Source organism: Sphaeramia orbicularis, chromosome 5, assembly GCF_902148855.1.
Source record: "Sphaeramia orbicularis chromosome 5, fSphaOr1.1, whole genome shotgun sequence".
Lineage (NCBI taxonomy): Eukaryota > Metazoa > Chordata > Actinopteri > Kurtiformes > Apogonidae > Sphaeramia > Sphaeramia orbicularis.
Genome location: NC_043961.1, coordinates 42,810,799 through 42,824,188, shown reverse-complemented (window position 1 = coordinate 42,824,188; position 13,390 = coordinate 42,810,799). Strand labels below are relative to the sequence as shown.

Here is a 13,390-nt window from a genome sequence, read left to right as displayed (position 1 = left end):
GAGGGTTAGTTGGATTTTTTTATTTTATTTTTTTTATTTTTTAATTTTTTTTTTTAGCATTTTTAACAAGTAAAGGCCCACCTAAAAATCTGAACCCATTTATGTGAATGCAGTATTTAGAGTATGGCCTCAGTTCTGAACCCATAAGGAACTGAGGCCATGAAGGGTTCTTAAACCCATAGAGTTCTGTCTGTGTTGGATCAGTGAGGTGTTATTTTGGATCCAAACGGCCCACAAAATGAACCGATCAAAGCAGCAACGCAACACAAAACTGAACAAACAGATGTGTGTAATGACATCACTGCCTTGGCGGAGTTAAAGAGTAAACTACAGCACATACCCTTAAATCTTCCTCAGCAAACATTTGTGCATGTTTTAGCAAAGTTAACTAAAACAAACACAAGTCGGCAGCGTAAGCGGGGCTACACTGAATGGAGAATTAGATAACTTAAATAGTGATGAGGTTATGTCTGAAACAAATCAAAGCTCTATGAACAAACTAATTGACAATCTGCACTTTTTCAGGCCAAACATAAACTTCAGGAGCTCCTCAGACATCATGTTTTCTCTCAGGCTGTGGTGAGAATTCATGCCAACATACACATCAATGTATTTATCAGAAATAACCATTTTATTGAACATATGTTTTGTGTGTGTAGCTCACAGTGGATGAATTGGCGATTCTTCCTCAAATTCATACAATGGCCAATCAGTTCATTACCATCAATGTGTCGGATGATGTAAGTTTGTCTTATTCCTTCTTATTTTACAGTAAACTTTAAAAACAATAAATACTTAAATGTATAAAGTATTTAAAGATTTAAATACTGTACATGAAAATATAAACACAATGCTTTTGTTTTTGCTCTTTTTTTGATGGGCTGAAAAACTTTCTGTGTACACAGTAGACCTATTTCTCTTATTTTTGTTCACACCATAAATTTTACACACACACACACACACACACACACACACACACACACACACACACACACACACACACTAGAGATGCTCGGCTATGAACAGCATCAGTAGGTGGCAGGACTGAACTGTCCCATGGAAAATACAGTTAGAAGGAAAAACCATGTTGCCACAGAGAGAAGTCAGCCTTGTAACAGAACTAAGCAGAGGTGTGAATCTAAAGAAAGAATTGCCCAAGAAATGTAACAAACTGTCCACAGTTGAGGCACTGGAAACTTCGAAGCAAAGGTTCACAGCCCTAGGTACCTGCCTAAAGAGGTATACAAGAGAAGTAGAGGCAAGCAGAATAAATCATTAATAAATTAATAATAATAATCCTGGAAGAGTATCTGGGAGAAAGAGGTAACACATAACAATGCCCAATGACTGATAGACTTACAGACAGAGCACAGCCAACTCCCAGAACAAGACCCAGTAGTCATCACCCTAGCTGATATCCAAACAAGAGTGTCCAAAATGAAGAGCTGGACAGCACCAGGGCCTGACCTGATTCACTCCATGAACGCTTAGGAGGACAGATGAACCAGACAGTCCTCATAATGAAGGACCTCCAGAAGGGAACAATACCATCCAATTACCGGCCTATAACCTGCCTCAGCACAACATCCATGCTTCCAAGCTCTTATCAGGCATCCTAGTGACTAAGATGAGTAGGCACATGGAGCAATACATGAGCACAGCACAGAAAGGAATAGGCAGCAACACCAGGGAGTCAAGCACCAGCTACTGGTTGACAGGGCAATTGACTGTAAAACGAGGAACACCAACCTGTGCACCACCTGGATTGACTATAAGAAAGCCTCTAAATGCCACACACATGGATACTGGAGTGCCTCAAGCTGTATGACATCAACAGGACACTAAGAGAGTTCATCCAGAACTTGATGAGGCAATGGAAGATGACTCTGGAAGCCAACTCAAAACCAGTTGACAGGAGAGCATCAAATGCAGCATATACCAAAGAGACGCTCTGCCCCCCCTGCTGTTCTGCATAGGCCTAAACCCCCTCAGCCAGATCATCACAAAGAGTGGCTTTGAGTACTGGTTCCAAAGTGGAATAACCATCAGCCACCTTCTCTACATGGATGGCATCAAACTGTATGCCAAGAATGAGCATGACATAGACTCCCTGATCCACCTCACTCGGATCTACAGCAAAGAAATTGTGATGCCATTTGGACAAGATAAATGTGGGCAGATGGTATCTAGACGAGGAAAGGTGATCACAACTGAAAGGGTTGAGCTACCTGAAGGGGACATTGCAGATATGCATGACAGTTACAAATACCTGGGGATTCAGCAGGCAAACAGCAATTATGAGGAGGCAGCTCAGAGGTTAGCCACAGCTAGATACCTACAGAGGGTAAGGCAGGTCCTGAAAAGTCAGCTGAATGGCAAAAAATAAGATCCAAGCCACTAACACCTATGTCCTGCTAGTAATCAAATACCCCACTCACATAATACCCTGGCCACTGGAAGAGATACTAGCCACTGATATCAAGACAAGGAAGCTCCTTACCGTGCATGGAAAGTACCACCCCAAGTCCAGCATCCTGAGACTGTACACAAAGCGAAAGGAGGGGGGCTGAGGACTAGTAATTATCAGAGCTACTGTTCAGAAGGAAACAACAAGCCTCCAGAAATACATCAAGAAAATGGCCCCTAATGACCAACTGCTGAGTGAATGCCTCAGACAACAAAAGCTGAGTAAGGAGGAGGAGCCAGAGGGGCTATCATTGGGAGGACAAGCCCCGGCATGGCATGTACCACCAGCAAATTGAAGAGCTGGCTGATATCAAAAAAAATATATCATTGGCTGGAAAAGGCTTGACTGAAAGACAGCACAGAGGCACTACTCAGGGCTGCACAAGAACAGGCCCTGAACACAAGAGCAATAGAGGCCGGGGTCTACCACACCAGACAAGACCCCTGGTGTAGGTCTACCACACCAGGCAAGACCCCAGGTGTAGGGTGTGTAGAGAAGCCCCTGAGACAGTCCAGCACATCATAGCAGGGTGTAAGATGCTGGCAGGCAAGGCATACATGGAGCGGCATAACCAGGTAGCAGGCATAGTGTACAGGAACATCTGTGCTGAGTATGGACTGGTGGTCCCAGGGTCCAGATGGGAGACACCCCCGAAGGTGATAGAGAACAAACACGCCAAGATCCTGTGGGACTTCCAGATCCAGACCAACAAGATGGTGATGGCCAATCAGCCTGACATAGTAGTGGTGGATAAACATCAGAAGACAGTGGTAGTGATAGATGTAGCAATCCCAAGTGATAGCAGCATCAGAAAGAAGGAGCATGAGAAGCTCGAGAAATACCAAAGGCTGAAAGAGGAGATAGAGAAAATGTGGAGTGTGAAGGCAACAGTGACACCAGTAGTGATCGGGGCGCTAGGGGCAGTGACCCCCAAGCTGAGAGGATGGCTCCAGCAGATACCAGGAACAATATCAGAGATCTCTGTCCAAAAGAGCACAATCCTAGGAACAAGCTAAGATCCTGCGCAGAACCTTCAGGTTCCCAGGCCTCTGGTAGAGGACTGAGTCTGAAGGAGACACTGCCCAGGTGGGAGAGAAGAAGATTATATAAATAAATGAATAAATAAATAGATAAATAAATAAATAAATATTAGGCCTGTAACGGTACACAACATTTTTGGTTCGGTACGTTTTCGGTTTTCAAAGCCACGGTTAAGTTTTTTTCGGTTCGGTACAGGAAGAAAGAAAACCCCTCAAAATGTCTATTAATGCATTTATACATTTTTAACATTTTCCCCCCAATTTTTGGAGACAATAGAATATAGAAAAACAGGAATAATATAATTCTGCTGCTACAAATCAAATAGAAAATAAAATAGATTATTAATATTACTAAATTTATTTTAAACATTAGTATTGCACTTTTCCCTGAAAGGTAGTTTCAAAGAAACAAGAAATATCTAATCACAGTTCTGTCAGCTCACATTCTGCATAAAAATAACAAAAAAATTCCACATGAAGTGTAACATTAACAAGAGGGTAAACTGGTATTCTGTTTAAACAAAATGAAGAGAAACATTGACAACACAATGAACCAAATTATTTATTTTAGGACAGAGAACAAACTGTTTAGGACACTGTGTGTACTTATGTGTGCCTGTGTGCACGGGGGATTTTTCTTTTTTTTGTCGGAGCCGGGGGGTAGGGGGGGTGCACAGTTATATACCTGGGGGTGTGGTCCATAAGTAACGTAACGAATGCTGTCGTGAAACGAAAGTGAAATGTTACATACTTTCAACGTTCTATTTATTCCTCTATTATACAGCGTGCGTGATAGACAGACAGACAGACACACAGACAGACAGACAGAGCTAGTGTAAGTGTGTTAGAACTACTGTAGTTCACAGGGGCCAGACAACGTCCGTCTTATTAACGTCTCTTTCCTCATTGTTGTCTTTCACCTGAACCTGAACTGATCCAAACTGGACTGTAATGATGGTGGAGGGTCTTCAGTCTCTTCCTTCCAGGTTCACATCATATTTGTTGTTTTTTTTTAACCTTATATCAACTGCTATTTCATATTTTGGGTCAATGTGTGCTCCTTCAATATGTCCGTGTGAAACTTGCGCGTATTTAAAGTTCCGCATCAAACGATGTCTTTCATTCCTTTTTCTTTTTCTCATCATACTGTGCCGTTCTGGTACAGCTGTGTACCGAACCGAACAGATGCATACCGAAACGGTTCGGTTTGGTACGTGTACCGTTACAGGCCTAGTATATATATATATATAATGCCACAGATGCCCCAAGGTTTTAGGGAGTGTGTAATTGTCATACTGACTACAGGAGTGTCAGGCAAAGCTGCTGCCCATTTAGTTCATGGTATGTTCTGTATGTTATGGTATGTCAAGGTAGTTCTCTACCATAAGTCATCTGCAAAGTTTTATTTTGCACTAGAAAGAGAGGAGAACAAAGACAGAAATGTGATTTTTGTATTTTTGGTAATTGTATAAATAAAGAAAAGAATATAATGCAAAAATTAATGTGTTGTTAAAATGATAGGCAGTATACAGTGCATTGTAACTTTTTTGACTAGACTACTTATTTGATGACAACTTGTGGTCTAATGTAACTGTTTGTTGGGTAATAGATCACTAAGTCTAATCATGCCCTGGTACGTGTAAATAGGGTCAGATTCTGCTCGGTGAAAAAGAGGTCCACTTAACGAGCACCAGTATTGTGGCATCTAATGGGATCATCCATATGATTGATGGGTTACTGTATCCACCCTCCATTTTACCCATCCTGCCTCACCGCTGTGATGTCATCGAGAACAAGATTACTCTGGTAAGTATTAATTAATTATCAAGAGTGCAATAGGAAGCTGCGAAGTAAGACAAGTCAGAGTCCTGCACTAGGCCAAGGTTGTAAATTTGGTTGTATGTACGCTAGAGTGCATCATAACCCTACTTAAACTCTACCTGTGTGTACTTGATCTAAATGTCCTCTTGTACCAAAATTAAATTTCCAGCAAATTAGTGTGTGATTTTAACAGGCTTTATGTGGTCCATGTGAGAAAAATAGGGCAGGTCCCTTTTACAACAGACATTTTGTGAGATGGTCTTAACTGTCCCCACAGTCCCTCTAAACCCATGTCATATCCTATATGATATGATATAATATGATATGATATGATATCATATCATATCATACCACATTTACATGCACTTTTAAAGTCCAGTTTTAGTCAGACTAATGTAGTAACTCAGTTTATTAAGTGACATGTAAATGTGATGTACATGTATATGTTCAGTAAGTCTACATCCAGCCAGTCTATATCCAACCCTTACTCTAACCCTCTATATCCAGTCAGTCTATGTCCAGTCAGCCTACATCCAATCAGTCTATGTGTGGTCAGCCTATATCCAGTCAGTCTATTTCCAGTCAGTCCACATCCAGTCAGTCTATTTCTAGTCAGTCTACATCCAGTCAGTCTATTTCTAGTCGGTCTACATCCAGTCAGTCTATGTCCAGTCAGCCTATATCCAGTGAGTCTACATCTAGTCAATTTTTGTTCAGTCAGTCTACATCCACTCAGTTTACATCCAGTCAGTCTATGTCCAGTCAGCCTATATCCAGTGAGTCTACATCTAGTCAATTTTTGTTCAGTCTACATCCACTCAGTTTACATCCAGTCAGTCAATGTCCAGTCAGTCCATATCCAGCCAGTCTACATCCAACCCTAACTCTAATCCTCTATATCCAGTCAGTCTATGTCCAGTCAGTCTATGTGTGATCAGCCTATATCCAGTCAGTTTATGTCCAGTCAGTCTACATCCAGTCAGTCAATATCCAGTCAGTCTACATCTAGTCAATGTATGTTCAGTCAGTCTATATCCAGTCAATCTATGTCCAATCAGTCTATATCCAGTCAGCCTATGTCCAGTCAATCTATGTTCAGTCAGTCTATTCAGTCAGTCTATGTCCAGGCAATTTATGTTCAGTCTATGTCCAGTCAGTCTACATCTTGTCAGTCTACATCTAGTCAACCTATGTTAAGTCAGTCTATAATTAGCCAATCTATATTTAGTCAGTCTATATTCATTAAGTCTATATCCAGTCAGTCTATGTCCAGTCAATCTATGTCCAATCAGTCTATATCCTGTCAATATCCAGTCAGCCTATGTCCAGTCAGTCCATATCCAGCTAGTCTATATCCAACCCTAACTCTAACCCTCTATATCCAGTCAGTCTATATCCAGTCAGTCTATGTGTGATCAGCCTATATCCAGTCAGTTTACGTCCAGTCAATCCATATCCAGTCAGTCTATGTCCAGTCAGCCTATATCTAGTCAGTCCATGTCCAGTCAGTTTACATCCAGTCAGTCTACATCTATTCAATCTATGTTCAGTTAGTGTCTGTCCAGTCAGCCATATCCAGTCGGTCTATGTCCAGTCAATCTATGTCCAATCAGTCTATATCCAGTCAATCTATGTCTAGTCAGCCTATATCCAGTCAGTCTATGTCCAGTCAGTCTACATCCAGTCAGTCAATATCCAGTCAGCCTATATGTAGTCAGTCTATGCCCAGTCAGTCTCTATCCAGTCGGTCTACATCTAGTCAATCTATGTTCAGTCAGTCTATATCTTGTCAATCTATGTTCAGTCAGTCTAAATCTAGTTAATCTATATCCAGTCAACCTATATTCAGTCTGTCTATATCCAGTCAGTCTATGTCCAGTCAGTCTATGTCAAGTCAATCTATTCAGTCAGTCTATGTCCAGTCAATGTATGCTCAGTCTATGTCCAGTCAGTCTATATCCAGTCAGTCTACATCTCATCAGTCTACATCTAGTCAATCTATGTTCAGTCAACCTATATCTAGTCAATCTATGTCCAGTCATTCTATGTTTAGTCTGTCCAAATCCTTTCAATCTATGTCCAGTCAGTCTATATCCAGTCAGTCAATGTCCAGTCAGTCTATAACCAGTCAATCTATGTCCAGTCAGGCTATTTTTAGTTAGTCCATATCCTGTCAATCTATGTCCAGTCAGTCAATGTCCAGTCAATCTATGTTTAGTCAGCCTATTCTGCCCTACTAGAATGATGTCAGAAGAACGTTTTTTGGATATTTATGAAGGCTTTCACTTTTACAGCATGAACTTTAACCTGTGATACTGAAATACAAAGATAAAGAAAATGTATAGTATAACTGAATTGTCCTCACACACAATACACAATCAGTAATCCAAAGGATAACACACTAACATGGGACTTAGCATAGTTCAAGTAAGAACAAGCATTAGCATTTTAGCTGTAGCATTTATTCGATGAAATACTCTTTTTAAGTTGACTACAGGCACACTATGCGGACATTATATAAACGTACTTGAATTTAAGTGACTTACAGACATATCTTTGTCCAAGTTCCAAAACAAGAATGAAAGTAAAAGGTAGTAATCAGCAGCAACTTAAAACAGTACACGTCAGAGACACTGACTCAACAAAACTGAAGAACAGCAGCTAATTAACTGAGCAGCAACTCCCCACATTCTTTAAAGGGACAGTGCACCATTTCAAGTGGGGCAGCACACAGCCTCTGTCCAGTCAATCTATGTTCAGTCTATGTCCAGTCAGTCTATACACTGAAAAAAGGGGAGAAGTGGGGTTGTTCAATTTACAAATATTAAGCTGGTATAAATAACATGAACAATTTATGCTTCCCTTTGAAACATATGCCAACCTTGAAGATCGCACTTAATTTTTAGCGGTGTTACATCAACATATCTAAATCATGTTGATACCAAATGAAATAGTTATGTTTTGCCTCTGCCCCTTAATTTGGGCAGCATGAAACTCGTCTGCTGAGAAACATTCCTCGATGGGATATTTTGGAATCAGCCATTTTACCACTGATGCTGCAAGCACCTGCACTGTGGAGTCACCTGCATAAGGTAAATTTAATTTACTCTAACAAATTAACGTTAAGTGGGAGATATCACTTCAAAATTGTTGTATTCACGGAACAGAGCTTTTTAATCTGCTATTATCATCAAGCAAGTCAAAGCTAATGCTGGTGTTAGCTACCACGAGCTAACGCTACCTATTGTTATGGAAATGTTCAACTGATAACCCACACACAAAGAGGAGGAGAGAAAGTTAGAGTTAAAATAAATAAATGCATTTATTGAGAAGTCAATCACAGAGAAACTCTGTAAGTGAAGTTTGATTAAACAAGAGAAAACTAAAGATTATATAGAACCAAATCCAACCCCCTCAAACTATGATGTCATTCCTTACGTACATCGTACCACCCCATACTACTCCTTCTCTGGTCCGTGAAGAGGTCATGATGACCTCTCCACTCTAACCTTGCTTGGATCCAATCTGGAGTGCAGGCGCCATCCTCTATCTACACATTCAGACATTTAGGTGTTTGGGTTTTAACTCAAGGCAAGAACTCCGTTCCTGGGTTGGGGGTGTTACAGAGTGGTAAACATCACACATAATGAATAATGACTCAGCATTAAAAGAAGATGTACTAACAGTATAAAATATAAAGAGTATAAATATAAAAAGTAAATTTTTCCACCACATTTTGCTATTGCCAGCACCTTGCCGCCCGCTGCCCTGGGCAGCGGGGTGGAGGTGTTCATGGTTGCAGGCTAATGCTAACGCTGCCCTCCTCTCTCCTCCTTTGGAAGCGCGGTGCTTGGCTCGCCTTGGTGCGTCGCGACCGGCTCCGGGTCGGAGTTGAAGGGCACGGCGGCGAAGGTGGCTCGAGGCTCCGGCTGTGAGCTTCTCAGCGCCCCATCCTACCCGCTCACTTGAGCCATACATCTGTATTATTAATGATATTTTCTTGAATGGAGAGACATATCATCAGATCTCAGAAAAATTGCGAGAAATGTCCAACCTCTCGGCTGTTTATATTGTGTTTCTTTCTCTCCGGTCACCGAGGCTGCTGAGCATGGAAAAGCCCGACATTGTATATTTATTTATATTATTTTTCATATAGGTTTCACCTGTCAAAAAGACACGTGAAAGAAGAGGTGCAGTTAATTGTGTTTCACCAGCGAGAAGCTGTCATTACACACGACTTTTACGCATAGAGAGAGAAATTTTATGGCAATAAAATTTATAACCAGTGCGAAGAAATCTAAAAAATAAAATTGAAGAAGGACAAATTTGTCCTCATGTGGGACGAAGGTTAAACAGTTATCCCATTATCTCTGTTAACATAACATAATATTAAAAACATTATGATTCTGTTAACCCAGTAACCTTAAACATTTATCTGTGAGCCAATTAACACATGGTTAAGAATCATATTTGTTCTGAAGTTTGCATGTGAATTCATAATTGCTGACTCTTCTGTGTACTCCAGACTGCTGCCTTTCCTGCCGGTATCAGCCAGTGCAGGGGTTTATGCCAAGGCTCTGTAGTAGGGGTGAGTAGTGTAATCTACATATGTTTTACTTAAACTTCACAACATAAATTGTGCTTACTTCACTTCACTCACATGTACCCTATGACTTGACACTCACCCAAACATTGACACACACACTGATCACACTCATTGTCATTTTTCTGTTTTGTTTTTTTTTTTTTTCTTGCAGTATGTGGCACTGTAAAGCTTGTTCGAAATCAACCACAAGTAGGCAAGATGGCCAGCATTCTTTCACATGAGTGAGGTTTGTGATACTTTGGCATGTTTCTTCAAATTAAAAAATATCAACGATGCATGTAACTGCTACAGTTTTGTCTCCTTGAATTTGCATTGACATTTTTTGCAGTTTTGAGTGTTAATGCTTTATCTGTGTGCTTTCAGACAAATGCCAAATTTAAGAAGATAACCACCATGCTGCTCCGGTCCAGATTCCTCTCCCAGCTGGATATTCACACAGACAAAATGATCAAGTTATTCAGGAAACAAGGTGGAGTGATTGGAACCAAACTGAAGCACATCCTGGAAGAGATTGGGAAGGCAAGTGTTGATTGATTGATTGATTGATTGATTGATTAACTTTATTATGCCCTACTAGGGAAATTTGTGTCTGTTTTGAGGTGCATTCATTATGTCTTTATATCAATTTAAAACAAATGCCTTAAATAAGAAAATTTAAAAAAAAATTCCAGAAAAAGTACTAACCTCTCATAATTTTATTGCAGTTTAAAGTTCCACATACAAATCGTGTATGTTAAGGGACCCAATGTAACTTATTTTTTTTCCAATCTGACATTACAAAAAAAAGTAATAATGCCCGAAAATCAATCTTGCTACTGACTATTCAGATGGGTGAGCCACTGACTATGAAAATCAAAGCAGAATTTTATTTATTTTTTATTTGTGTCGCAGAAAGTAGTTCACTCTAGTTGCAGGGATCACTGAGATAAAAATTTTTTTTCTACATTCAAAAGAATAATCAGTTTTCTGCTGCGAGAAATTTGACCTTATAACCACTCACAGTGAGGATTACACTGAACTTTAATGTCCAAAATCAGAACTATCCCAATAAGTTCTTCAATTTTCAGCAATACCCAAGCAAAAATGGTATTTTTAAATGAAATATACCAAATCTTGAATAGGTTTGATTCTTGGCCTTGTTGAGTCAAATAATTTGGAAAATTTGCATAAGTCCCAAACCAGTTAATAAAGTAACTATCTCTTTCCAAACTGAGGACACTGAGGTTCTGAGGAAACTCATCCGAAAGGGACTGTGCATATATCTCCAGGAGGACCCAGCACACCTTTTCAGGGAATATGAGGTGAGTCCAACTAATGTATTATTGAGAGCAGAATGTAATTACTTTACGAGGACAAACGTTTTAGAGTTGACAGTTTGAATCCCAGCTGTCGCAGTAAGAACAACCACAGGATGCACTTCAAGACTATCAACACTATTGTCTCCCGTCCTTCTCCTCCTGTTGCTGTATTTTCTAAAGAGGGCTGTGATGTCTTTCTAGTGTTTTTTTGTGAACATGGTAATGAGTGTGAGATCTAACATCATTCCTTCCTCCACCCCTCATGTTAACTGTCTGGTTCCTCCTCCACAGCTGAGCAGTTTCTCTTTTATCACTATTATGGACTTGAGAGATGTGGTTAGCTCCATGAAAACGTCCTGAAGTCTTTTTGATGTTCTTCCTAAGGTTTTCTCCACAGTGGGCTCCAGTCTCCTAGCTATCATCAACTCTTCTCTGTATTCAGGGATGTTTCTGTCTTATTTTAAGCAGGCAGCTGCCCAGCCGATCCTTAAGAAACTGAGCCTGTACCACACATCAATGCTACACTACAGGCCCATCTCCAAGACCTCATTTGAATCCAAGGTCCTGGAGAAATTAGTCGCCTATTTTTTCTCAGGTTTTCTTTAAGTGCTGTGAAACTCCTGACTAACTATCATATTTCTTCTCTAGTTTTGTTTAGGGTCTGGGGGATTCCTGTCAAACTATTTATTTATTCTCACAGGTTCTACATTTACCTTTTTATTGCAATTTTATTGTTATGACATGTTAATTTATACTTTGAAAGTGTTGTGAAGCACTCTGTGCTCTTGTGCTGTGAAGAGCACTATATAAATGATTGTTAAGTGTGTAAAGAAAGCTATGAAACCTTTCTGCTTCCCCTTCAGGTGGTGATTGGTCATATTTTGCTTCTGTAAAACTTTATTGAAATTATTGTCTGTGTTCTGTAGAATGAAGACCATGCTGCAATCCAGGAGGCAATCGAGGACACCATGGTGGGAATTTTCCTCATAATGGAAAGTGGCAGTGGTGAGGAAGAGGACATCCTCGTGGTCCTTGAAGGCCAGGCCGTGGTGGTCGACCTACCAAGTGTCGGAGTGGCAGTTGCCATGCTGTTTGGCCTTATTCACAACTTAAACCTGGACGACCCTCCTCATCTCAGATACACCTTTGAGGTAATCCAGAAAGTTGTAATGGAGTTGGAAGGCAAAGTACTGTCAAAAAGGGTTCAGGCCTTGAAGATCCCACTCTTTGAGTAGAGATGGTACCTTAAAAATGACTTCCAGTTTTTCTTAAGAGTGGGCTTACGTGGCATCCTACTGCTTGTTTTGCTGCTGTTTCTGTTTTGTTCTGTTTCCCCAAAAATATCAAGCCCCTCGTTTCCTTTGTTTCGTCTTGTTGGAGAGCACCGTAAACTGGGCTTCATAGAGAGCACTTTAATACACTCAGGGAGTGTTAGAAAAAAATGGCTGATAGAAGAGACCTTAAGAAATGTTCGATTTCGTCAATGCTCAGGTAATTGTAAATGACTGTTCAAGTTAAAGAGATTCAACTTTTTGCACCGTTGTAAAGATATCTTTTTCTATTTGAGTTAATAAAAGGGTTGAACCTTAAATTTGTGTTCAGTGTCCTGTGTTTGATGAATTGTAATAATGCATGTGGTTCTTGCAGAAAATATTGGCAGAATATGCTTTTTTGGACATAAAAATCGTCTTCAATTGCATTTTTATTATGCAATTTCAACCTATTAAAATTATATTTCAATGAAATAATTCTGCTGCTAAAACATGATTCTGTTGTTTGTTAAATGTGAACAAATTGTGGAAAATTGCATGATAAAATCATGTTTGTCTAATGTAAAATTCTTGGGTGTAGTGAAAAGGAAATATTCATTATGGTGTAACATGATTTTTTTATGTGCAATATTCATGTTGGCATAACATGATTTTACTGTGTGCAACCAATGTCCATACTTTTTTTTTATGTAAATCCAACAGATTTTTTTTTTTTTTTTTCAGTGTATTAGAGGTGGGCGATATATATCGCCTACGATAATATTGTAAAGGTTGATTGCAATTGATTTTCAATTTTACATTATCGAGTATTGATACTGTCTCAAAAAGAAAACAAACGGACAGGCGCACAGACAGTAAAGGAGAGGTGCGTGAAAGTCCTCATTGGC

General features: G+C 39.9%; 1 protein-coding gene across 3 annotated transcripts in view; it reads left to right on the top strand.

Annotated features, from left to right (window-relative positions):
• stab1 (stabilin 1) overlaps positions 1-13,390 on the top strand; it is a 327,280-nt gene that overhangs the window by 109,425 nt on the left and 204,465 nt on the right. For all 3 annotated transcript variants that reach the window (XM_030133489.1, XM_030133487.1, XM_030133488.1), the window contains 3 exons: positions 526-579; positions 660-740; positions 5,155-5,313. In XM_030133489.1, coding sequence (XP_029989349.1) covers positions 526-579; positions 660-740; positions 5,155-5,313 — 294 coding nt within the window. The remainder of the gene's footprint in view (positions 1-525; positions 580-659; positions 741-5,154; positions 5,314-13,390) is intronic.